The sequence below is a fragment of the Microcebus murinus genome, chromosome 2 (genome assembly GCF_040939455.1).
Source record: "Microcebus murinus isolate Inina chromosome 2, M.murinus_Inina_mat1.0, whole genome shotgun sequence".
In the NCBI taxonomy this organism is placed as follows: Eukaryota; Metazoa; Chordata; class Mammalia; order Primates; family Cheirogaleidae; genus Microcebus; species Microcebus murinus.
Genome location: NC_134105.1, coordinates 90261012 through 90287826, shown reverse-complemented (window position 1 = coordinate 90287826; position 26815 = coordinate 90261012). Strand labels below are relative to the sequence as shown.

General features: G+C 36.6%; 1 protein-coding gene and 1 pseudogene across 4 annotated transcripts in view; one reads left to right on the top strand and one right to left on the bottom strand.

The window, feature by feature from the left end:
- The window catches only part of RAP1A (RAP1A, member of RAS oncogene family), a 91917-nt gene that overhangs the window by 8762 nt on the left and 56340 nt on the right, over nt 1-26815 (bottom strand). For all 4 annotated transcript variants that reach the window (XM_012778519.3, XM_012778516.3, XM_012778518.3 and 1 more), the window contains 5 exons: nt 20344-20427; nt 15365-15433; nt 12146-12202; nt 6479-6619; nt 4708-4851 (listed from right to left, as the gene is read on the bottom strand). In XM_012778519.3, the coding sequence (XP_012633973.2) occupies nt 4708-4851; nt 6479-6619; nt 12146-12202; nt 15365-15433; nt 20344-20400 (468 nt within the window). In that variant the 5' untranslated portion in view covers nt 20401-20427. The remainder of the gene's footprint in view (nt 1-4707; nt 4852-6478; nt 6620-12145; nt 12203-15364; nt 15434-20343; nt 20428-26815) is intronic.
- LOC105878771 (cysteine-rich protein 1 pseudogene) lies at nt 11256-11631 on the top strand (annotated as a pseudogene).

Below are 26815 nucleotides of genomic sequence, written 5' to 3'. Positions count from 1 at the left end.
ATCCTTAAGATTTGAAGTGACAAATAATATCTGTTAATAAATTTTTTTGAATTCATTTTTGGATAAAAAGTTCAAAGTATCAAAGAAAAAAACAATAATTGCCTAAAGCAGATTATTTTATTTTAATAATTCTGATCTGTTTATAAACAGTGTCACAGTGACAGGTATGCTAAAGTGTTGAAACATGAAATAGATCAGCTGAATATGGTTCTTTGCTATGAAATGTAAACACTCATTTACTAATAACCTGGGATAAAAACAAGTATCACAGAAGCCCCTTACTGTTATTCATCTGGAATAAATAATGCTTTGCAAAAGTGGGTAAGAAATGTACTGGCTTTACAGAGCATTATAGGGACAATTGGCAAAATATGAATTTACACATGGATTGTGTCAATGTTAATTTTTCTGATTCTAATAATTGTGCTGTGGATGTGTAAAGAATGTCTTTGATATGAGGATACATATACTAAAATAGGGGTAAAGAAATGTCTTCTGAAAATGTGGCAAAATGTTAATAACTGGTGAATCTAGATGAAGGGTAAACAGAAATTTTTTACTGTTAATTTTAAAAGTAAAAGATTTTAAAATTATTAGTCTACATTTATTTTAAGATAGATGATAAACAATTATATTTCTGTAAGATGATAAACAATTATGTATTTACTTTTTTAAATGGTCCAAAGATTATAAGACTAAATTAACTGTAACAAAAAGAAAAAAAATACTGAATGATGTTATATATTCAAAACCTATAAAAGTGATTGATTATATTCTTTTCTTTCTGCCTCCTCCTCCACACTCCCATCTTCTTCAAACCATTTAACTTCCTATTATCTTATTTCTAAGAAAAGTCTGAAAACAATTTATAAACAAAATGGTAGTTTCTGTTTCATAACTCCAAAGTCCAAGATGTTTCACAACTCTGAAGCCTTTAGGAACTCAATGTGCATAAGCCACGAATGAGCTCTCATTAGTTCCCTAGGCTCAATGCACAAGTTATAATATGGAAAATAATAAAAATGTAAACTAAAACAGTAAGTTGATCAAAATTTCATGTAGTTTCTATTTCAGTTTCTTCATGCTAGCCAGCTTCCCGTTTCTGGTACTATACAGAAAGGTAACTGGTTTTTGCAGTATTATTCTAAATTATTTCTTTGGAAAACATTGCCTACCTCACAGCAGCAGATGGTTCAGTGATGAGGGCAAGTTCGAACTATAATATTTGGTTAGAAATGCTGAAAGTCCCCAGCCTAGGTTCTTCCTCATCTCTCTGAACTATAGAAAAATCTAAAGGGAACACAGAATAGAGTTTCTCAATCCCTCTCCCATTCCTAAATTGGGATGTCTTGATTCCAATTACTATTCCAGCCTCAGCAAAGAACAAATTAACCCTTAACACTGATGTGATTCTATTTATTTTTTTTTTATTTTTTTTTGAGACAGAGTCTCACTTTGTTGCCCAGGCTAGAGTGAGTGCCATGGCATCAGCCTAGCTCACAGCAACCTCAATCTCCTGGACTCAAGCAATCCTCCTGCCTCAGCCTCCCCAGTAGCTGGGACTACAGGCATGTGCCACCATGCCCGGCTAATTTTTCTTTCTATATATATTAATTTCTATTTATAGTAGAGACGGGGGTCTCGCTCTTGCTCAGGCTGGTTTCAAACTCCTGACCTCAAGCAATCCGCCTGTCTCGGCCTCCCAGAGTGTTTGGATTACAGGCGTGAGCCACTGCACCCAGCCTGATGTGATTCTAGTATAGCTATATGCTACTTTTAGAACATAGCAAAAGTAGTGTGAATAAGAGTTTAAATATATATATATCAGAGAATTAGAGGTCTTTCTAGTTAAACAGTATGTCCTTATTTGTTTTCAAATTTGAGGCTAAGAACTGATTCTTGTAAAAGTATCCCTCTATCTTCGGGCACTCAAAAATCACAAAAACATTTCCAAAACATAAGTGATCTGAGGAACAATTAATTATAAAAGGAATCCAGTAGCTGGATATCAAGCTATAAAAAGAGAAATATTAAAAGAAAATCAAATTATTATACTCAAGAATTTTGAGTATGAAGTTTGTGTATTTTCTAAAAAAGTAAAGATTCTTAAGGTGGCTAATGCATTTCATTTTGTTTTATTGTTTTTCCAGTTTTGTTTTATAAACCCTCATTGTCAAGGGTTGACTTTAACAAGACTTCTATGAAAAAGTAACTCTGCAGCACTGGAAACTGCAACCTAGAGAAGGTTTAGTAGTACACAGGTTCCCCCAAACACGTAATGCTCTGTCCTCTGGCTCTCAAAGGAAGAGATCCTATGTACCGGACCCTGGCCCAATGTAGCCCCAGAGGAGCCTGACGGAACTTGGTGGGTGGGTACCAGTGAGGGTAAGGACGGGGACAGAAAGAAATTAGATCCCTAAGGTCAACTACCTTGCAGACGGTGATTTCACACCATTGTTCCACTAGCCAAGCACATTCGCCAATCCTAATATGTTCTTTGTCAAAATCACTTTTTTAATAGTTGTTGAAGATCTCAGCAGGACTTGTTCCCTCACTTGGATGTAAACTTCTTTACAGCAGGAATATTGTCTGTCTGGTTACCAGGTGCTTAACATGGTGCCAGACAAGAGTACTCAATAAGTATTTGCCGAATAAATTAAATTTATAAATTTCTTGTTTTTATGTACTTGTCATGGTCTCATTTAAAAAAGTAAGCTTTGAGGCCAGGCGCAGTGGCTCACGCCTGTAATCCTAGCACTCTGGGAGGCTGAGGCAGGTGGATTGCTCGAGGTCAGGAGTCCAAAACCAGCCTGAGCAAGAGTGAGACCCTGTCTCTACTATAAATAGAAATTAATTGGCCAACTAATATATATATATAATTAGCCGGGCATGGTGGCACATGCCTGTAGTCCCAGCTACTCGGGAGGCTGAGGCAGAAGGATTACTTGAGCCCAGGAGTTTGAGGTTGCTGTGAGCTAGGCTGATGCCACGGCACTCACTACTATAACCTGGGCAACAAGTGAGACTCTGTCTCAAAAAAAAAAAAAAAAAAAAAAAAAAAAGTAAGCTTTGGTATTCTTTTATTTTTTATTCTCAGGATCAATTTATGGCATTCTTGATTATTTGTAAAATACAGGATTTGTAGCAAGATTCATTTTTTTCTGCCAGGTGTTTATTAATCAAGGAAGAATGACCTACAGACACAGGCCAGAGAGGAACAGTAAGCAAAAACACAGGACTCTGATAATCTAACCCATTCTTACTCTCATCTATGTTTAAAGTGATCAGAATTCTGACTGATTACCTGCAATGCTACAAATGGCAAGTACATAGGCAAGAGTATAGGAAAAGGAAGGAAAGAAGCTCCTTCTGTTTTGTTTTTTTAAAAGGCTTATGGTAGGCCGGGTGCAGTGGCTCACGCCTGTAATCCTAGCTCTCTGGGAGGCCGAGGCGGGCGGATTGCTTGAGGTTAGGAGTTTGAAACCAGCCTGAGCAAGAGCGAGACCCAGTCTCTACTATAAATAGAAAGAAATTAATTGGCCAACTAATATATATAGAAAAAAAAATTAGCCAGGCATGGTGGTGCATGCCTGTAGTCCCAGCTACTCAGGAGGCTGAGGCAGGAGGATTGCTTGAGCCCAGGAGTTTGAGGTTGCTGTGAGCTAGGCTGACGCCATGGCACTCACTCTAGCCCGGCCAACAAAGTGAGACTCTGTCTCAAAAAAAAAAAAAAAGTAAAAGGCTTATGGTAAAGTTAACAAAAGGGAACCTTTTAAGGTTTTGACTGGTGGGGATAGTTGGGAATTGCACTAATATTTTAGGGGCCCAGTATATTACTGGTCCTTTATACCTGGGCATGCAGCTTACTTGCTAAGTATTCCTGTCCAAAGCTATGTTTTCAAGATAGTGGAGTGCTTAACTCAGGGACAAAATTAAAAAAAAAAAAAAAAAGAAAAAAGAAAAGAAAGCAAGCGTCTTGTGCACCCATGGTATTAAGCCTAAAAGACTGTGTGGATTCCACATGCATGTCCATACTCACACAGATTACTCACGTTGAGTATGAAGTTTGTATGTTTTCCAAAAAAGTAAAGATTCTTAAGATGGCTAATGCATTTCATTTTATTGTTTTTCTATTTTCATTTTATAAATCCTCACATCAAGGGTTGACTTTAACAAAACTGCTATAAAAAAGTAGCTCTGCTGCACTGCAAACTGCAACCCAGAAAAGGTTTAGTAGCACACAGGTTCCTACAAACATGTAATACATTGTGCTCTGGCTCCCAAAGGAAGAAATCCTATGTACATAACAGTTTATTATAATAACTACTTCAATTTTTGTATTTTCCTACTTGACTTTACAATCTGTTTATAACACATCTAGATAGATAACTGTCATGATACAAAGGTGATATAACAGTTTTCACACACCACTTTAAGTCGTATCACTTAGCAAGCTTAGCAAGACTTTATACATATTCTTTAATTTTAACTTCATCTTTGACAATAGAGTCAATTTAAGTGTCCTCATTAAAGCCATCAAAGTAACCTTATGTAAGCTAAGATATGGTTTCTATAAATTAGTGTTTTCTATCAAGTGATAGAATCAAGAGTGCTTAAAAAATTTTTAAGAAAAAATTCTGGTTGTTAACTTAAAGAAAAGGAAACTAGGAAGGCATTTGTCTGTGCTACCCAGCAGCTGCAGGTTACCTCATTAACGTTGATCTTTGACTTTGCAGAAGATTCTAAAAAGGCACAGTTACACCACTGTCTTGCTAAATTCTGGCCCTGTTCTTTGCCAACTACTCGCTCATCTTCCAGGTCACATTTATTGCCAACCAAAATCATTGGAACCTGTGGAAAGGAAAAAACATAAAATGAGCATTCTCATTACTTAGCCTCTTTTTATGAATAAGCAATTACCTGCCACCAGCTAAAATGTATTAGGTTAGGACTGTAAGCTTTACCAAGTGCTAACAAAAAGTGTATGCATGTGTGTTGAGGGGAAGGTAGAAGGAGAGGGAAGAGATTTAAAAAATATGGAAGAGATCCTACTATTAATACATACATATGTTAAATTATTTTATGAATATAATCCTCAAATTCTCATGTGGACTACTATTAATAACTGAATTTCAATCAGAAAAATATGAAGGAAAAGGAACCTCTTGCAATACAGAAAATAAACTCATTGGACCTAACTGGTTTAAGTGCTTCATCTCACAGTAGTGGCAAAAGTAGTGGCAAGACCAACATTGTAATAGGTTCTACTTCTATATTTGACATCTACATCTGAAGACCTATTTAGGTGAGATGTTAAGGAGGATCAAACAAGGAGGATAAAAATAAAGCCACAAAGCAGCTACGTCTTCCCCTTTTCTCCATACCATAGTTACTTGGCTACATCCATCCAAAGCTCCCTACTTCCAGTAAAACAGGTAGCTAACTGTATTAATTTCCTTAGTTAAAAGGTATCCAGAGAACAAAGTCACTTATTTGAGGTGACAGACACTATAAAAAAGAATGAATTTAAGAGACATGGTGGACCTAAAATAAGCAATTATCGTGAGTTAGATTAAACATACTAGGCATTCACAACTCCATCTTTTCTAGCTAATTACATGGGATGAAAGAATTAAAATTATCAGAGCTCAATAATTTGCACATAATTGCCTATGAAAACAGAACTCTCTTGGATAAATTAGTCATGGGAAGGAAGAAAATTATTCATTATGTTGCAGTTGGTCATGAGTCATATGGTATAAAATCCCTTCTGCCTACAATATTACTCAAGGTTAAGGTTCTGAACAGATTTATATGCTCCCATTAATAATTAGAAAGAATACACAAAAACAGAAAGGTACAACTAAAATTTTATATTCTAATTTATATAACTGAAAGGAACTCTCTATAGTTCAAAACTGAGATAAATGTATACAATATACATTTTGTTTTGCAAAAAGAAAAAAAAACAACAAAAACAATGTTATTCAGCCAATGAGATAAGATTCTAAAAGAAAATTTTAAAAAATCCAGTTAATTAAAATCTTTAACATAATTCAAAGAAAAAATACATATAAGTAAAAAATAAAAATATATTATATCAATAGAATTTTACAAATAGGAACATACCTTTATGGCTCTTAATAATGTTCTTTGAATACTGTTTCTGATATAACTACCACCTTTCAGAGCTGGCATCCCACTTTTTCTATGAAGTATTCTCTGACTCCTTTTCTCTAATTGCATTTTTTAGTCACATGGCACAATAAACACTTTATCACATGTCCTCATTTTATAAACATCTCAGCATATAATTTGTAGGTTAATTTTGAAAGTTAAATTTTTTTTTTTGTTTACAAGGGCTCTTTTAGGGATGTGGTAGATATCTTTCAAATACTCTTCTGATAGTGAAAAAAGATACCTTTTTGTATGGCCACAGAGAGATGGCAGCATGTCTTATAGAGAGAAAAATACTTACATCTTCTGTGTCCTTAACCCGTAAAATCTGTTCCCTCAGGTCCTGTAAGTCGTTAAATGTGGATTGAGCTGTAATAGAATATACTAGTGCAAACCCTTGGCCATTCTTCATATACAAATCCCTCATCGCTGTAAATTGCTCCTATAATTAAAAAATATGCAATTATAAACATGTAAATTTCTTGAATGTATACTGGAACAATTTAAAACAATAATCACAAGTGAGCTACTACTTTTTTATTACATGTTGTCATGACAGAAAACATAAGACATACTACATAGTTTCTAGCAACTATGAGGTAACTAGAAAAAATGATAATGAACTGTAGAATTAGAAGGAATTCCTAACCATCTTAATTGCGTTTGTGTAATTTAGCAGAACTGCACATAATTCTTTTTTTATATACACATCCTAATTAGTCTTGATCCTAATTAATTTTATTTGCAAACTAATGACACAACCACTGCCCAAGTGAAAACAATCTGAAGTATAAACCCAACACTGAACTATAAAATTATTTCTATTTTAATTTTAGGCCCATTTCCTCTTATTTGGTCATTTGGTCCATTTCCTCTATAGTCATTACTATAGAACTACAGATATTAATATAAGAAAAAACTTATTTAAAAATGTTTTGGAATTTTATATATAGTATAAAGAAAGCACACATGGTAGAAAATTAAAAATGTATATATGTTGAGTCTTTGCTTTGGATCTTTGCATCTTTGGGTGCACAAACATAATATAAGGCCTAAATCCACAAGGTTTCTTAAGTTTTTGGTGCCTTGGGTTACTGGCTCTCCATAATCACACTACCTCTATTTGTCTATTACATCCAGTGCCAGCTGCTCCATTTTGGCTGATGCACTCCTTTTGTATTCCAGGGAGTCAGCTATGCTACCACTCAGTCATTTCCCTAGCTTTAAATCCTAGTCTTTTGGTGTGCTACAGGAATATAGCTGAGCTTTCTATGCTGCTGCCAGTGCATTTTCTGGGAAAGAAGTAAAAACTGGAGGTTTCTGAGAGCTTTCATTTATAAACTTTGTATATTCCAGGATAGCATCATTATGGTAACCAGTTATATTTTGCCACTGTTCAAATGCTTAATTATATAATAAATGAATTCACTTGCAAATATAATTTTAGTGTTACAAATACTAGCAATATAATTCCCATCTTTTTTTTTTTTTTGAGACAGAGTATTACTCTACTGCCCGGGCTAGAGTACTGTGGCATCAGCCTAGCTCACAGCAACCTCAAACTCCTAGGCTCAAGTGATCCTTCTGCCTCAGCCTCCTGAGTAGCTGGGACTACAGGCATGCACGACCATGCCCAGCTAATTTTTTCTCTATATATTTTTAGTTGTCCTGCTAATTTCTTTCTATTTTTAGTACAGACGGGGTCTTGCTCTTGCTCAGGCTGGTCTAGAACTCCTGAGCTCAAATGATCCTCCTGCCTCAGCCTCCCAGAGTGCTAAGAATACAGGCGTGAGCTACCGCGCCTGGCCATATTATCCCCATCATGTTCTCTTGAGATCATAGTCTCTGCTTCTTATTAAATAAAAAAAATAAACATATTAGGCAACCTGAGTTTTAAAAATCCAATTCAAGAATAGCCCTTACAGAACTGCCATGGCTGGTCACCTATGGAGAATGCCAACCTCCTTCTTAAGGACATTCTGCAAGATTTATCCATTCGACAAATATCAACTGAGGACCCTCTATGTGTCAGACATTGGTGAAGCACTAGGAATATACTGGTGAACATGAGAGGCAAAAATCTCTGCCCTGGAGGAGTATACATGGAGACAAACAAAATGAAAGTATGCCAGATGGTAATAAATGTTACAGAGAAAAACAAAGCAGGGGGGATAGGGAATTTCTTTTAAGGGTAGGAATAGAAAGTTATATTTTAAAAGACTGTGGTCAGGGAAGATCTCATAGGTAATACCTGAGTAAGGATCTGAAGGAGGTGAGGGAGTAACTTCTATGGTCATATGGAGAAAGACTATCCCAGACAGTGGGAACAGCAAGTACAAAGGTGCAGAGGGGAAACATGTCTAAAGTATATGAGAAGCCATAAAGAGGCCACATTCACTGAAACAGTGTTAACTAGTGAGTGAGTACAGGAAGTGGGGCCAGAGAAGAGCATGATTATCATTTGGACCTTAAAGGCAAATGTAATAAAGACATGGGCTTTTACTCTGAGCTGAATGCATAATTTAAGATGAGGAAGACATGACATGACTTATATTTAAATGGAATTACTGTGGTTATTGTATTGAGAACAGTCTGAAGGAGGTCAAGAACAGAAGCAGGGGACCAGTTTCAAAATTACTGAAATAATCCAGTGAAAGATGTCAGAGATAATTATTATTTAGATTATTATTATTTAACAATTATTTAGATCAAGACAATGTCCTAAGATTCTAGTGATGGTATTAAGTTTTGAAGGTAAACCCATAGGATTTGCTGAGAGTCTGGACACACAGAATTTAACAAAAGAGAGAGTCAAAGATGACTCCAAGGTTTTAAGCATAACCAACTAAAAGGGTACTATTTACTGAGATGGGAAAGACTCTGAACAGACCTGGTCATGGAAGGGACATCAGGAGTTCAGTCTGGACATGTTATGTTTGAGGTGCTTACTAGATACATAAACAAGATGAGATATTGAACAGGCAGTTAGATATATAGAGTCTGAAGTTGAGAAAAGAACTCAGGGATGGAGTTATAAATTTAGTATATATCAGCATACAGATTGTATTTAAAACTATCCTACTAAAAAAGAACTCCAAAGAAGTGTTGTTAGAAAAGAGAAGTCCAAGTATTAAACCCTGAGGTTATCCAACATTAAGAGGCTGGGGAGATAAAGAGGAATTAGGAAAGGTGACTTAGAAGTAACCAATGAAACAGGGCAAAAACCAGGCAAGTGTTGTTTCCTGGATTGAATAAAGGTTTTACAGTTCAGAATAGTGATTAAATCAAAAGTTGCTGAAAAATCAAGAGAGTTGAGGACATACACAAGGGAATGATTATGAATGACAGATTGTAGACTTGAAGCTATGTGCAGAAGAGGCAGAAAATATGAGGGATAATAAAAAGATGTTACAATAAACGAACTGAGACAGATAAACACGTGGTGAGTGGAGACTGAGATACTTGGAAATGAGATTAGGGAGGTAATACAGTGGAGACCAAGGAACTGACAGGCCAGGTATCACCTATGATATCCATATAGATTCTATTTGGATAGTAAAATCACCAAGAATTTTGACTGAAGCAGTGTTGGAGAGAATGAACAAAAACCTTTAAGAAGTAAGGCGTGATCTGGGACAAGATTAATGAGCATCAGCTACTTTCCAAGTTTTATGCAAGGCACTGGGGACACAGTCAAGCAAACAGGCAGTTGTAACACCATTTGCTGAGTGCTAGGATGGGACATACACATGATTTTGGAGAGCACAAAGGAAAGATCTTGGCAGTAGAGAAGAACTTCCTTATAATCTGGACGGGGGAAGAAGAAAGAATGCCTTCACACTATAGAGGTGGTGAAAAGAAATAGAACATATTTTTTTTAGCTATTGGGGTTTCTCAAAACAAAGGGAAATTTCATTGATTCAGAAGCTAGGAAAATTCAGGGTTGGGATAGTAAGATGGAGAGATATCTTGATTCAGCTGATACAAGAAATATGTAGTTCCAGTGATCCAAAGCTTCTCATTGGAATCAAGATTTATTTTCCCACCAAAAAAAAGTAGAAAAATATAGTGTAATTAGTACTATATTGGTATAATTGCTCCAGTCTGCTTACATGCTTGTTTTGAACTATGTCAAACTTTCTCATCATTTACAAAATTATAGTGAAAAAATTTGTGCTGAATTTATTCAACTTCTAATATTTAAGAATACCATCCATTTTAAAGTTGGGAATTGCCTAACGCATAAAGTCTATGTGTATAAAGAAAAAAAAGGAAAAGTAAAGCAAAAATTGCTTAATGTATATATATTTTGCATGGGAGTATAGGTATAAATCATCAGTTATTAATAAAACAAAATTAAAAAGGGAGGCTGGGTGTGGTGGTATGTGCCTGTAGTCCCAGCTACTTGAGAGGCTGAAGTAGGAGGATCGCTTGAGCCCAGGAGTATGAGACCATCCTGGAAAACAAAGCAAGACTCTGTCTCCCCAAAAAACTAAGAAAGAAATTATAAAGGTGATGGTATTAATGAATAAAAGCAAATATACAGATTCCATGCTATGTAACAGACACTGTGCTAAGTGGTTTATAATCATTATTTCATTTGATCATTGTAAGTACCCTATGATGTACTGCCATTATATTCAATTAAAGATGGGAAAAATGAGGCTCAAAATAATCTTAAAGATTTTGCCTTCCTCAGAAAGCATGTGTCTAGCCTGGTGTGGTGGCTCACGCCTGTTATCCTAGCACTCTGGGAGGCAGAGGCAGGCGGATTGCTCTAGGTCGGGAGTTCAAAACCAGCCTGAGTGAGACCCGTCTCTACTAAAAATAGAAAGAAATCAATTGACCAACTAAAAATACATATACCAAAAATTAGCCAGGCATGGTGGCGTATGCCTGTAGTCCCAGCTACTCGGGAGGCTGAGGCAGAAGGATTGCTTGAGCCCAGGAGTGGAGTTGGAGGTTACTGTGAGCTAGGCTGACGCCACGGCACTCTAGCCCGGGCAACAGAGTGAGACTCTGTCTCAAAAAACAAAACAAAACAGAGTCTCCCGCCAACAGCCTCTCCTGCCCAGCTGCAGCCTCAGACCCGGACCCGGCGCCACCATGCCCAAGTGCCCCAAGTGCGACAAGGAGGTGTACTTCGCTGAGCGGGTGACCTCTCTGGGCAAGGACTGGCATCGGCCCTGCCTGAAGTGTGAGAAATGTGGGAAGACGCTCACCTCCGGGGGTCACGCCGAGCATGAAGGCAAGCCCTATTGCAACTTTGCTACTCTGCCATGTTCGGGCCCAAAGGCTTCGGGCGGGGTGGAGCTGAGAGTCACACTTTCAAGTAAACCCAGGTTGTGGAGCCCCTGTCCCCACCTGCTGGGCCACCGTTCAGGCCGATGCTGATGCCGGGCCTCCCCCCAGACACCCAGGGCCCCCTTGTGCCCCTCATGCCTTCAATAAACGTGACCATGCGGAAGAAAAAAAAAAAACAACAAAAAGAAAACATGTGTCTATTCCCAGCCCCCTTGAAGATGTCAACGTCAAAATGCTACTGAAAGGAAAAATAACCTTTATAAAAATGAATGACTGTGTTGCCAAGAGACAAAAATCTTATTTAAACCCACAGAAATACCTATATTAACTAAAATTCTAGATTTAAAATAACTTTTTTTTTAAAGAACCGATAGCATAATCCTTACCTCAATACAGGGAGAAGAAACCCAACACCAGATTTTGCACATGAACTCAATATACAATTTGACTATGATAACTGAGCATTAAATATATCACAGTGTATTTCACACATATAGAATTTTTTTTTAAGAGACGAAGTGTGAAACACATACAGAAAATTTAAGACTTACATTCAGAGAATTTGTTCTTAACCAGAATGATTACTTTTACTCAGAAGAATTATTCACATGACAAAACCTGCTCACAAATTAAATTCTATCAAAAAAAGATAAAACATCCTTACTGTCCCTGCTGTATCCAGGATTTCGAGCATACACTGTTGGCAATCTACTTCGACTTGCTGTGGGGGTGAAAAAAGAAAAAATAAAGTAACGTCAAAATGTCATTCTGTTTTCCTCCCACCTCTTCACTCAACGTACCTATTAGTAACCACAAAGCCTTTCTCCAGCAGTTTGCTGTACTGGCTAGGAGTAAACTTGGTACCACAATAAAGAACAGGGGTCTCAAGCAGTCTATTAATACTATAGAAGCCAGGATGGTTAATGCTGAGTTTAGAGATCTTCTGACTACTGTAATGATTTTTATTTGTTCTTACTAAAAGGCAAAAGGTCATCTTTTGGAATTTAAGAAAAACTGTAATAAACAAGTATACTCATAGTTCTAATAGGAAAAAAAGTATATAAATATGTATATTTATATTATCTTCAGAGAAAACAAGGCACAAAAATATTAAGTGGCTCAAAATGTACACAAGAAGATTTTAGGGTAAAGAAAATTTTGCCACTTTACCACATTCAAACTGTTAAAATTTTACTAAAATATGCACAAAATGTAATATACAGGAAAATCTGAATTTAAGACATAAGGAAACATAGAAATGCTAAAATGCTAAAAATAAATAGCACTGAACTTATACAATCCTTACACAATCAACAGTACATAAGTCTTTAAGAAAAGCTCTGTGTAAAAGGTGAAATTTTATACATTGAATTTCATTTGCCCACTGTCTTATAAAAGAAGAGAAGGTTGGCCTGAAGAAAGTATCATCTATCAACCGTGTGGAAAACTTTTAATAAAGAAGGGACTAAGAAGCCGGGCGCGGTGGCTCACGCCTGTAATCCTAGCACTCTGGGAGGCTGAGGCGGGTGGATTGCTCGAGGTCAGGAGTTCAAAACCAGCCTGAGCAAGACCCCGTCTCTACTAAAAATAGAAAGAAATTAATTGGACAACCAAAAATATATATACAAAAAATTAGCCGGGCATGGTGGCACATGCCTGTAGTCCCAGCTACTTGGGAGGCTGAGACAGGAGGATCGCCTGAGCCCAGGAGTTTGAGGTTGCTGTGAGCTAGGCTGACGCCATGGCACTCACTCTAGCCTGGGCAACAAAGTGAGACTCTGTCTCAAAAAAAAAAAAAAAAAAAAAAAAGAAGGGACTAAGAAAAGCATTCTAGGCACAGATCTATGCAGTTAAAGGTTTAACTAGCAACTTATTTTTGGGAAATTTCAATAAAGCAATATTGTCTTCTAAAAATAAATGTGTTGATCTAAGGACTATTTTAAACTCTGCTTCTGCGTCAGATCAGAGATTGAGGAGCATCACTAGTGTTGCTATAAACTCATCACCCCATCACTATGGGACAAGTGTGGTAACCTGCAAAATCTGTAATGGTGTGTTCAATGAATATGAATTACATCTATACTTTCTCCGTGTCTCTTGAGCACAGTATTGTGTCCAATTTGAAGACAGTGAAATTGCTTTGCCAGTACTGCTTGATAAACTAAATTAATTCAACTAAAGTTAAAACACTTAAAGATAAATTCTAAAAAACATCTAAAAAAGCAATTTGTTCCTATTAAAGGCAGGTTTAATTTTTATTATTATTATTTTTTTGGCATGTCATTGGCTACTAGTCTTTTATAGCACTGTGTTTTTCCTCCTAATATACTAGAAAATAAAATCATAAAAATTTTCCACAGGCCAGGCGCAGTGGCTCATGCCTGTAATCCTAGCACTCTGGGAGGACGAGGCAGGCAGATTGCTTGAGGTCAGGAGTTCGAAACCAGCCTGAGCAAGAGCGAGACCCCGTCTCTATTATAAATAGAAAGAAATTAATTGGCCAACTAATATATATAGAAAAAAATTAGCTGGGCATGGTGGCACAGGCCTGTAGTCCCAGCTACTCGGGAGGCTGAGGCAGGAGGATCGCTTGAGCCCAGGAGTTTGAGGCTGCTGTGAGCTAGGCTGATGCCATGGCACTCACTCAAGCCTGGGCAATAAAGTGAGACTCTGTTTCAAAAAAATAAATAAATAAATGAAATAATAATAAAAAAATAAAAATTTTCCATAATCTAGTCTTACAATTAAACAGGATATTATTTATTTTTTTTTTTTTGAGACAGAGTCTCACTTTGTTGCCCAGGCTAGAGTGAGTGCCGTGGCGTCAGCTTGGCTCACAGCAACCTCAATCTCCGGGGCTCAGCGATCCTACTGCCTCAGCCTCCCGAGTAGTTGGGACTACAGGCATGCACCACCATGCCCGGCTAATTTTTTGTATATATATTTTTAGTTGGTCAATTAATTTATTTCTATTTTTGGTAGAGACGGGGTCTCGCTCAGGCTGGTTTTGAACTCCTGACCTTGAGCAATCCGCCCGCCTCGGCCTCCCAAAGTGCTAGGATTACAGGCGTGAGCCACCACGCCCGGCCTAGGATATTATTTTTTGTCAAGACTAATTATCTAATTTTTTCCCTTTTAAATAGACTTTATTTATTAAGGCAGTTTTAGGTTTACATTAAAATTGAGGGGAAGGTACAGAGTCAGAGACTCCCTGTTCCCACATGCACAATGTCCTCCCACTGTTAACATTTTGTACCAGAGTGGTACATTTGTTAGAACTAATGAACCTACAATGACATATCATTATCACTGAAGTCCATAGTTTACATCAGGGTTTGCTTTGGGTATTATACATTCAATGGGTTTTGACAAATGTATGGTATGTCTCCCATTATAGTATCACACAGGATCTAATTCTAAATTTTTGTAGTTTAAATGTGAAGTATCTTTAGTTATTATATAACTAAACGAAGTCAAAACTTTCAGTCACTGGGTAACTTCAAGCATAGAGGTTATCTTAATTTTTGTTAACAAACAGTTGAGAATATGCCTATACTGTTAACATAAATAGTACATTTTATGTAATTTATGTAAAAATATGTATATTAAATTTTAATGTAATTTTTTCTATATTAAAAAATTCCCCACCAGGAAAATATATACATTAAAGAAGAAATTACTAGTCAATAACAGAACATGAAACTCTGATACCTAAGCAGTATTCTATAAGAAACATTTTATCAAAGTGAAACTTTAAAAAATAGATGCAAAACATTCATATCATTTCTCAAAACTATTTTTAAAAAACAATTCCATGGATGATCAAGTTTTAAAGACATAAGGAACTACTTGTAAGCATGTGTATGCAAGTTTCACATTTTACCTTTCTGTAGGAATCTTCTATCGTTGGGTCATATTTTTCAACAAAAATTCCCTGAACAAACTGAACTGTCTGGAGTGAGGAAAAAAAAAAAAACAAGAGAAAAGATAAGAACTTAAAAGAAAAATCAAACTTCCATGAAAGTTATTTAACCTTACAAAGTTACAAAGAGTAAATAAAATTATGTGAAAATTCTGGGCAAACACACAAATGTAAAGTATCATTATTATTTTTCAAATATAAGTATAAATCCATAACTAAAAGTACACTTATTATGAAAGGATGTGGGCACGTTAAAAATTGTCATCAATATTGCTGCTAACAGCCAGACTCGGCAGTGTATGCCTACAGTCCCAGTTACCAGGAGGCTAAAGTAGGAGGATCACTTGAGCCCAGGAGTTTGAGGCTATAGTGAGCTATGATCTTGTCATTGCACTCCAGCCTGGGCAACAGAACCAAAAAAGTACTGCTGGTACTATACTGTTAAACAGTTACTTTATTATGTTTTAAAATACAGGGGCGAGGCTAGGCATGGTGCCTTACACCTGTAATCCCAGCACTTTGGGAGACCAACGTCGGAGGATCATTTGAGGCCAAGAGTTCAAGACCAGATTGGGCAACATAGTGGGACTTAGTCTCTACAAAAAATTTAAAAAACAGCCAGGTGTGATGATATATTCTTATAGCTGTACATTTTAAAAAAGTCTTTCTAACTGTGAGGTAAAAGAGAAGAAGGAATTTAAATTTATCGAATGCCTATTATGTCCTACACATTGAACTAGTCACTTTTAATTTATAATCACATTCACATTTCACATTCATCCCAGAAATAGCTATTTTTCCCATCTGCCACCTGAGATTCAGACACACATCTTCCTTATTCTAAAGCCTTACTCTTTCCATTGGAAAACATTGCCTACTCATCTTTTTCAGATATTCTACTTTTATTTCTAGGATATCTATCAGTACATACTAGAAACTACATATTTGTCATTCAGAAAAATGAAAAGAAGTACAGAGATAATTGTAAGATATTTCTTAGACAGCTTTAGAACAGGGTCTGTTCTAATGTTCTATTGCCTAAAACCAAGAATAAGAATGTGGACTGAGGTCATTTACACTTAAATTGCTCAGAGGAATACTTTATACACTATTTTAGCTTAAGCTAAACAGATTAACTTGAATATAGTAAACTCAAAATTTCTTTCTCCTACTAAGCTCCTATTATTTGAAGGAGGTTCAGGCTTTAATCATGCCAAAATTTTTAATCATCACTTTTATAAGGATTCAATTACCCCATTGTCTAAGAATGACACATAATTTCAATATAAAAAGCAGTCTAATATGGCTTCCTAATATGCTTTAGACTAGAGCAGAGGTTCTCAAAATGAAGTCCGGGGCAGAGGCTCCCTGAGGTCAAACTATTAATAACACTAAAATGTACCCTCCTTCTCTCATAAGTTTACAGTGGAGTTTTCCAAAGGGTATATATATTTTTTTAATAAAATTTTTTTATTATACTTATTTTAATATATATTTTTTTACACTTAGATTTGCACTCACCAAAAGGTATAGAACATGTACTATTGCAAGACATTGGATGCAAAAGCAGGCATGCTTCTATAAACCAGACATTAGTAAGACTTGCGAAAATGCAAAACAATCACATGATTCTCACTTTTCATACAAAAAGTAATCTTTCAATCCTCCTCTGAATCCTAAACTAACTCTCAATTCTCAGGGACATCTCCTTCACTCATATAGATTATAATTTTATTCCTTTGGTTTCTATACTGGATCCCCTCCTCTCTTCCTCTCCTTTATCATTATTTTCCTCTCCACTGGATTACTGCCTCCAGCATACAAACATGCTCTACTATCTCCAATCCTAAAACAAAACCCCAAACCCCTGTAACTCCATGATCCCTTCAGCTTCTGCACCCTCTTTTCTGTTCCCTCCCATAATCAGTCTTCCTAAACTGTCTATATTTCATTTCCTCAGCAATTATTTACTCTTCACTCTCTTCTCCCTGATATGGTTATTGCACCATTACCTGACTGAAGCTGCTTCTTTAATCACTTCCAACTACCTCCATGTTCCCAAATCATCTCTTTCCTTTTTGTTACTTGACTTCTGAGCAGTCAAGTAAGGATACATTATTTTATGCTAGACCCTCCAATCCTACCTACTCTCTAGGTAGGTACTCAGGTTGAGAGGTACTCAGAGCTTAGTTCTGGGCTCTGCTCTTCACTTCTCTCTCTAGTCTCTCCCTAGACAACTTCATTCAGCCCTATGGATTTTTTAGAAAAAATTATCCTGCTTATTTTTGAAAAGGTAACTCATGGACATAGGACCAAATTCAAAAGGCACAAAAGGCTATGCAGAGGTAACTAAGCTTACCTACCAACCTTGTTCCTATCTACCCAATCCTACTCCCAAGGAAGCAAATGATGTTATTCATATCTTATTTAATCTGGCAGAGGTAGTCTTTGTATTTTATAGGCATTTCCCCTTGAACACACACCTTTTTTAAAAAAATAAAACACAAATGATAGTCTATGTTGTTTAGTACTTTTTTTCTCTCTAAAGAATACATTTTTTTTTTTTTTATTTTTTATTTATTTTTTTTTTTTGAGACAGAGTCTCGCTTTGTTGTCCAGGCTAGAGTGAGTGCCGTGGCGTCAGCCTAGCTCACAGCAACCTCAAACTCCTGGGCTCGAGCGATCCTTCTGCCTCAGCCTCCCGAGTAGCTGGGACTACAGGCATGCGCCACCATGCCCGGCTAATTTTTTATATATATATTAGTTGGCCAATTAATTTCTTTCTATTTATAGTAGAGACGGGGTCTCGCTCTTGCTCAGGCTGGTTTTGAACTCCTGACCTTGAGCAATCCGCCCGCCTCGGCCTCCCAAGAGCTAGGATTACAGGCATGAGCCACAGCGCCCGGCCTAAAGAATACATTTTGAATAGCATTACATAACAGTTTATGTATAGCTGTTGCATTCTTTTTTTTTTTTTTGAGACAGAGTCTCGGTTTGTTGTCCAGGCTAGAGTGAGTGCCGTGGCGTCAGCCTAGCTCACATCAACCTCAAACTCCTGGGCTCAAGCGATCCTTCTGCCTCAGCCTCCCGAGTAGCTGGGACTACAGGCATGCGCCACCATGCCCGGCTAATTTTTTATATATATATCAGTTGGCCAATTAATTTCTTTCTATTTATAGTAGAGACGGGGTCTCGCTCTTGCTCAGGCTGGTTTTGAACTCCTGACCTTGAGCAATCCGCCCGCCTCGGCCTCCCAAGAGCTAGGATTACAGGCGTGAGCCACCGCACCCGGCCTGTTGCATTCTTTTTAATGGCTGTACAGCAGTCTACTCTGAATATGTATTAAAATTTACTTAACTAGCCCCTTTATGGTAGGCATTTAGGTTGTCTCTGTTGCAATGAATATCCTTTACCATGTCATTTTGCACATGTGAACTTATGTGTAGGATAAATTGTCAGAGAGGGAACTGCTGAACTAAAAGATAAATGCAGCCAGCCATTTGTTAAATGCAGCCTCCTCACTTTGGGAGGCTGAGGTGGAAGGATTGTTTGAGGCCAGAAGTTTGAGACCAGCCTGGGCAACACAGCAAGACTTTATCTCTATAAAAATAATAAAAAAGATATAATTAAAAAAAAAATTAGCCAGGCATGGTGGCATGCACCTGTAGTCCCAGCTACTCAGGAGGCTGAGGTGGGAGGATCGCTTGAGCCTGGGAGTTTGAAGTTGCAGCGAGCTATGATGATGCCACTGCACTCTACTATAGCCCTGGTGATAAGGCAAGACTTTGTCTAAAAAAAGAAAAAAGAAAAAAAAAAAAAAAGGAAAAAAACCCAAAGTTACATATAACTAAAATGACAGATATGCTCAAACATTTTCCAGAGGTACTAATTTACACTCCTAACAGTAATGTAATTCTCATGAAAATAAATATCATCAATAGGTTGATGGCACCAATATCACATCACAAGCCTCTCTTTTAAATTTGTATCTTAAAGATCCATTTGTTTATTGGACATATTTACTTGAACATCTCAAAAACATAAAATTTGACATGACTCTTTGAGTTTTTACTCTCACTGCTCATTCTCCAATGTTTCCCTTCTCTTTTTATCCAGCCATAAAATTAGTAGGTTTCTAATAAGAAACTTGGGAGTCTTTCTTGACAGCTCCTTCTGTTAGTCCTCATATCAATCCAGCACTAAATTATGTTTGTCCTATCACCTATTCAATCCTCAAGCATCTACCTGTCTTTTCTTCACTGCCATGGCTCTAACCCAATCTTTCATAAACAATAATCTGGTGTACTGCATTAATTCCCAATTTGTCTCTTACATCCACTCTGCCTCTCTTCTAAATTACTCTGTATTTTTCTTTCAGGGTATTTCTCTCACAATTATAATCCGGTAGTTCTCTGTTTCACTGTATACTTATCACTTTTCCTCCTCTATAATGTGAGCTCTATGAGAGATTGTGACTGTTTTTGTTCACCGTTGTGATCCTAGAGTCTGACAGTATAGAAGCTCAATAATTATTTACTGAATTAATACAGCATGTATACAAAAATAACCTTCTTTCCTGGTAAGTGTAGGGTGGAGGCAGGGGAGGAACTATCACATTAGAATCTGTAATAATCAGTTTCCCCTACTGGAATGTAAATTCCTTAAAAATAAGAACAATCTTATTCCTCTTTGAATCATGAGCATTGGTGCTTGACATGTGAGGCCAATAAATATCTGGTAAATGAAAGAATAAATAAGTCAGCATTATAAAACTACACGTCTGTGGTTACTAAATGATTTCCTGTCCTTTGTGGGTCAGACACTAGTTATATAAAAATAATGCCACCTTTTTCCTTTAGTGACTAGAAGTCTGAAAGCAAGCAAATGTCAAAGTTCGTCTTGCATTATACTAATTAGATGTAGTTAGGTGGCTAACTTACCAGAGCAGACTTCCCAACACCTCCTGAACCAAGGACCACTAGCTTGTACTCGCGCATGATGTGGACAGTTTAAATACTGATAATCTGAAAACAAAAAATAAAAATCAAAGATTAACAAATAAGCTAAGAACATACCAAGAATGAACAAGTATTAAGCCAAATATGAGATTTTGTTTGGTTTCGTTTTGTTTTCCCTGTAAGACTATCAAGGGCACAACAGAGGCTACACAGCAAAAACCACATAGATGTTTAACAAGTTTATAAAACTATTGCCAGACATTTTAATTCACTGAAGATCATCTTTGAGTAGGCAATTATTACCCTATCCATGTTACTTTTAAGAATGTTTGATCTGAAAGCAAGATGACTAAAACTAATAGTTATCTTGGAATTATTACCATGAACCCAATTCTTGGCAAAGCTTTCATTAAACAATCTATATACATTTTCCGAAATGTTCACTCATGAACTTTAATATAACGTACATCCCATTTTCCGAAATGTTCACTCATGAACTTTAATATAACGTACATCCCATTTTATTTGCTTAAAATATCCTACAGTAATTCTATACTATTTTGTTCATTGTTGTATTACAGGTGAATCATGTAAAATGTCACCTTGAAAATTATTAGTATGCAAACAGGTCAGAAGAAACTGTTAAACTCTATAGGCAGGTAAAATATTCTATAAGGCCCAAAATGCTAGAGAAAATAAAAGGAATAAACTTTATTTTTTATCTCCATGGTATCTTAAAAGGCAAAAAGGCAGGACATAATTTCCAATGGCCATGATGGAGAAATTAGGAATAGACTTTTCATCTCGCAGTAATAACTAGAACATCGAACAAAAAATATGAAACTGTTTTTAGACATTGGACAATAAACAGTACAGGACTATAATTTCTGAGATTTACAAAAGAAATAAAGTGAAACCTAGCTTCCCTGGTTTTCTGCCTAGAGGCACTTTTCAGACTGTGGTGCAGGGAAGAAATAAGCAGAGCTTAGAAGTATACCAGAGAAGTGAGAGTTATGCACTGAAAGTTCCAGAATCTGCACAGGGATCCACTTCAGTCTGTGGCCAAACAAGAATGCTGGGCACAGAGATTGAAACTCCACGAGGTAAGGCAAAGAAAAAATGGAGATCTATATGTGGAACAATTCCCAGGGTTCACATGGTTCTGACTAGAAAAATCTTCCTTCTTGAAAAGCCAGGAATTCACTAGAAACCTAAGAAGATTTATACTTCAGCAGCAGGGATAAATAAGCCCTAGAGTAAATGATACTATAGATCAGGCGTCCTCAAACTACGGCCTGCAGGCCACATGCAGGCCGCCTAGCACATTTATCCAGCCCTCTGGGTGTTTTTGCCTCGCTGCCTGTCCTGCTTAGAAGCCGACACGTCCCGGCCCACAGTGCGCACTCTCCAATGGTATCAGGGACAGTGAACTGGCCCCCTGTTTAAAAAGTTTGAGGACCTCTGCAGATGATTCCTAACAAAGCTTACAACAAGCCTCAAAAACATGGAATTGATGTACAAATAACTCAAACTGCCTGTCAGAATAAAGTCCAAAATTCTTTTTAAAAATAAGAAAAAAAATTTCACCAATCAACAACATAAAATTAACAATGTCTAGCATCCAATCAAAAATTAATAGACACATGAAGAAGAAAGGAAATATGACCTGAAACCAGGGTGAAATAAGTCAACTGAAACAGAAGTGAGTTGATCCAATTAGTCAATGAGGACCCTAAAACTTCAATTATAAATATGCTCAAGGATTTCAAAGAAAACATAATGAAGAGAGAAATGGTAGACCTAAGAAAGAGAACCAAAAAAGAACTTCTAGTATTCAAAAACACTATCTGTAATGGAAATATCATTGGATAAGATTAACAATGTATTAATTACTACAGAAGGATAATTCAGAGGATCTGAAGACACAGCAATTGAAAGCACCCAAAGCTAAACATAGTTAAATAAGGTGATGAGAATAAGGGAAAGTGGTGGGAGGAAGAGAGGAGAAAAGGAAGAAAAAAAGCAAGGTGGAGGGGTATGGGGTGGGTAGAATAAGAAAGAAAAGAAGAAAGAATAGGACTACAGGACAATATCAAACTATCAAGTAGTCTAATATATGTATAACTGGAAGGGGGGCAGTGGTAGTATTTAAAGTAATAATGACAAAATATTTTCCAAATTTGATAAAAACTATATAACCACAGATCCAAGAAATTCAATGAGCCACCTCCTCAAGGAGTATAAACCAAAGAAAACCAAAGCAAAGCACATAATCAAAGTCCTAAAAAGCTGTCCAAAAGAAAAATCTTACAAGAAGCCAGAGGAAAAGAAGTTTAGATAGAAATATAGTTAGGAACAGTTAATATGGAGACTTCAGAAGTTATGCAAGACAGTAGAAAATGGAACTTTAAAATGCTTAAAGAAAAAAAAAAGGTCAACCTAGAATACTAAATACAATGAATATACCATTCATAAATTAGAATAAAGATATTTTTCTAATCACAATTTTAGAAATTGCTGGGGTGGGGGGAATAAGTTCACCAGCATACACTCAAAATGGTGAATAAGAATAAATCTATAACCATCAAATTGGTGTTAACTGATCAACACTTAAGTGCATATACAGTAATAATATTCATCGGATGTCGGGCAGATGGGAGCAGTGGGGAGAGGTTGGGTATATACAAATGTATTGGTGTGGTACGCATCATTTGGAGGATGGACACGCTTGAAGCTCTGACTTGGGTGGGTCAAGGGCAATATACATAACCTGAACATTTATACCCCCATAATATGATGAAATAAAAAAAATTAAAAAAAGAAATCTAAAACTTTTTCTTTTACCACTTAAAGCAAAAATAACATCATACGATTTACAGCACATGTATAAGTAAAATATATTGCAACGATAGCAGAAGAAAAGGAGAGAAATGTAAGCATACAGAAGGTTCTTAGATTATATTTTAAGTAATACAATATTATTTGAAAGTGAATTGCCATATGTTAAAGATGTTTATTGTAAGTCCTAGAGCAACCACTAAATAAAAAGAAGGTATAACTAATAATCCAAAAGTTGAGATAAAATGAAATATTAAAAAACCCTAAATCTCAGCTCATCCAAAAGAAAGCATGAAAAATGCAAACAAGCAAGCAAAATGGAGCAAGTAAAAGATGGGACAAATACAAAACAAATAACAGGATGGTAGAAATAAAAGGAAATCATATCATTACATTAAATGTAAACTGTCTAAACATTTCAACTCAAAAGCAAGAACAAAAAAAGCAAGATCTAACTGTTGCTTCAAGAAACAAACTTTAAATAAGGACACAGAAAAGTGAGTATAACATCTATTGGTAATAAAGTCACAGTTGCTAATATTACTATTGTGGTTTATTGGTTGCATTCAAAATGGAAGGAAATACTAAATTTCATTCAGATGTTAGTGGAAAAAAGGATATATATTTTTCCCCCCATACTAGTGCTGGGAGCCCTGGATTAAGACTCCCTACCTATGGCCAGGTGCGGTGGCTCACGCCTGTAATCCCAGCACTTTGGGAGGCCAAGGTGGGAGGATGCTTTGAGGCCAGGAGTTTGAGTCCAGCCTGGGCAATATAGCAAGACCCTATCTCTACAAAGAATAATAATAAAAAAAATTAGCCAGGTGTGGGGGCATGTGCCTGTAGTCCTAGCTACTTGGGAGACTGAGGTGGGAGGATCACTTGAGCTCAGGAGTTGGTGGTTACAAGTGAGCTATGATTAATGCCACTGAGACAGAGCATGACCCTGACTAAAAAAAAAAAAAAAATCTTTATTTTAAGCAGTTAGCATTTTAGGTTTCTGCATCTACTGATGCCATATGGCTTTTCTTTTTATTCTATCAATATGTCTACTTTCACCACTTCTATTCAATATTGTACTAAGCTAGGCACAGTAGGTTCTATCTAGCCTATGTAAAGGGAAGAAGTAAAACTGTCTTTATTCACAGATGACATAATCCTGTATGTAGAAAATCCTAAGGAATATACGAAAAAGCTACCAGACTAATAAGTGAATTTAGCAAGGTTGCAGGATAAAAGGTTGACAGAAATAAAGCAATGGATCTCATGTTCCATACAACGTTTTGGTCAATGGTGGATGGTGTGCACAATGGTGGTCTATCATAAGATTATAATACTGTATTTTTATGGTACCTATTATATGTTTAGATACACATATATTTACCATTACGTTAAAATGGCCCACATAATTCAGTGCAGTAACATGTTGTACAGGTTTGTGGCCTAGAAGCAATAGGCTGCTGTATGATACATAGCCCAGGTGTAGTAGGCTATACCATCTAGGTTTCTGTAAATACACTCTATATTACAGTACAAAGACATAATTGCTAATGACACATTTCTCAGAACGTATCCTTGTTGTTAAGTGATGTGTGACTACATTTCTATATATAGGCAAAGAGCTGAAAAATGAGATGTAAAAAATAATACCACTTACAGCATCCAATAAGAAATAAACTACTTATAGATGAATTTAACAAAGTAAGTGCAAGTTTTATATATTGATACAAAATATGGCTGAGAGAAATTAAAAACTTAATAGATATGGTGTATTATATTAAGATTTGCTCATATTGTTAAGTTGTAAATTCTCTTCATGTTTATCTGTAGACTAAATGCAATCTCAATCAGAAGGTTTTTTTATAGAAACTGACAAAATAACCTTAATATTTATATGAAAGTACAAATAATTCAGAGTAGCTAACATGGTTTTGGAAAAGAACAACAAAGTCTTGTAATATCTGATTTCAAGACTTACTCTAAAACTGCAGTAATACTTATATAGTCTGATATTGGCATAAAAACAAAAATATAGATCAGTGGAACTGAATTAAGTCCAGAAGTAGAACCACATATATATGTTCATTCATTTTTTATAAAGGTACTGTGGTACCCATCTTCCAAGATGGTTCCCAAGGAATGATTCTGGCCTTCTGGTATTCATACCTTGTATAGCTTCTTCTCATTATTCATACCCTTTTGTAGTTCCCTGCCATGCTGAATCAAGACTGGTTGTGTGACCAATAGCATATGGCACAAGTGACAATATGTGACTTCCAAGTCTAGCTCCTAAAAGGCACTGCAGGTTGTGCCCTTGTCTCTTGGACCATTTGCTCTGAGAGAAACCAGTCACCATGTGGACACTTAGCCTTTCAGAGAGGCCCACCTGAAGAAAAACAGAGGCCTCCTACCAACAGCTAGCACCAACTTGTAATTATGTTAGTAAGCCACCTTGCAGTTTTAGTCAAGTCTTAGTATAAATGACTGTAGCCTCATGAGAGATCATGAGCCAGAACCTTCTAACCAAGCCACTCCCAAATCCCTGATCCACAGAAACTGTGAAAGGCAATAAATGGTTATTGTTGTCTCAAGCCAGTAAGATTTGGATTAATCTGTGACATAGGAATAGATAATACATGGGCAAAAGTATTCAGTATATAAAATATAATGTTTTCAATAAGTGAAGTTGGAATAAGTTGGGGGGGGTGGATAAACTTCAACTTTTATCTATGTTCATGATAGCCCAAATCTTTTATTTTTTTGAGACAGAGTCTCACTCTGTTGCCTGGGCTAGAGTGCCATGGCATCAGCCTAGCTCACAGCAACCTCAAACTCCTGGGCTAATGCCATCCTGCTGCCTCAGCCTCCCGAGTAGCTGGGACTACAGGCATGAGCCACCATGCCCGGCTAAATTTTTCTCTATATATTTCTAGTTGGCCAATTAATTTCTTTCTATTTATAGTAGAGACAGGGTCTCACTCTTGCTCGGCCTGGTCTTGAACTCCTGACCTTGAGCGATCCTCCCACCTCGGCCTCCCAGAGTTCTAGGATTACAGAAGTGAGCCACGGCGCTCGGCCATGATAGCCCAAATCTAGAAACCACCCATGTATCCATCAAGAGGGAGATAGATAAATTATGATATATCCAATTAATGGAATATTATTAAGTAATTAAAAGGAATAAACTACTGATAGATGCAACATGGATAAATATCAAAAACAGGTTCAGAAAAATAAGACACAAAGAGTAAATACTGTATAGTTCCACTGATAAAAAAATCTGGAAAAGACAAAACTGAGCCATAGTGACAGGAAGTTGCTTGAGGCCAGTGGTGGTGGCACAGGGGTGGTAACTACAAAGGAGCCCAAGGATTCTATTTGGGGTGATGAAAATGATCTGTATCTTGTGATGGTAGTTGCATAGGTATACTTATCAAAACGTACCTTTAAAATAGGTATGTTTTATGACATGTAAATTATAGCTTAATAGAGTTAATTTAAGATAATTCAATGTGAGGGAAAAGGAAATTTCTCAGAATCCCAGTTATATACATAGTAAGGATAAATTACTATGCAACAGACAAAATGGCAAGTGTGATTGTTGTTCTGAATCAAG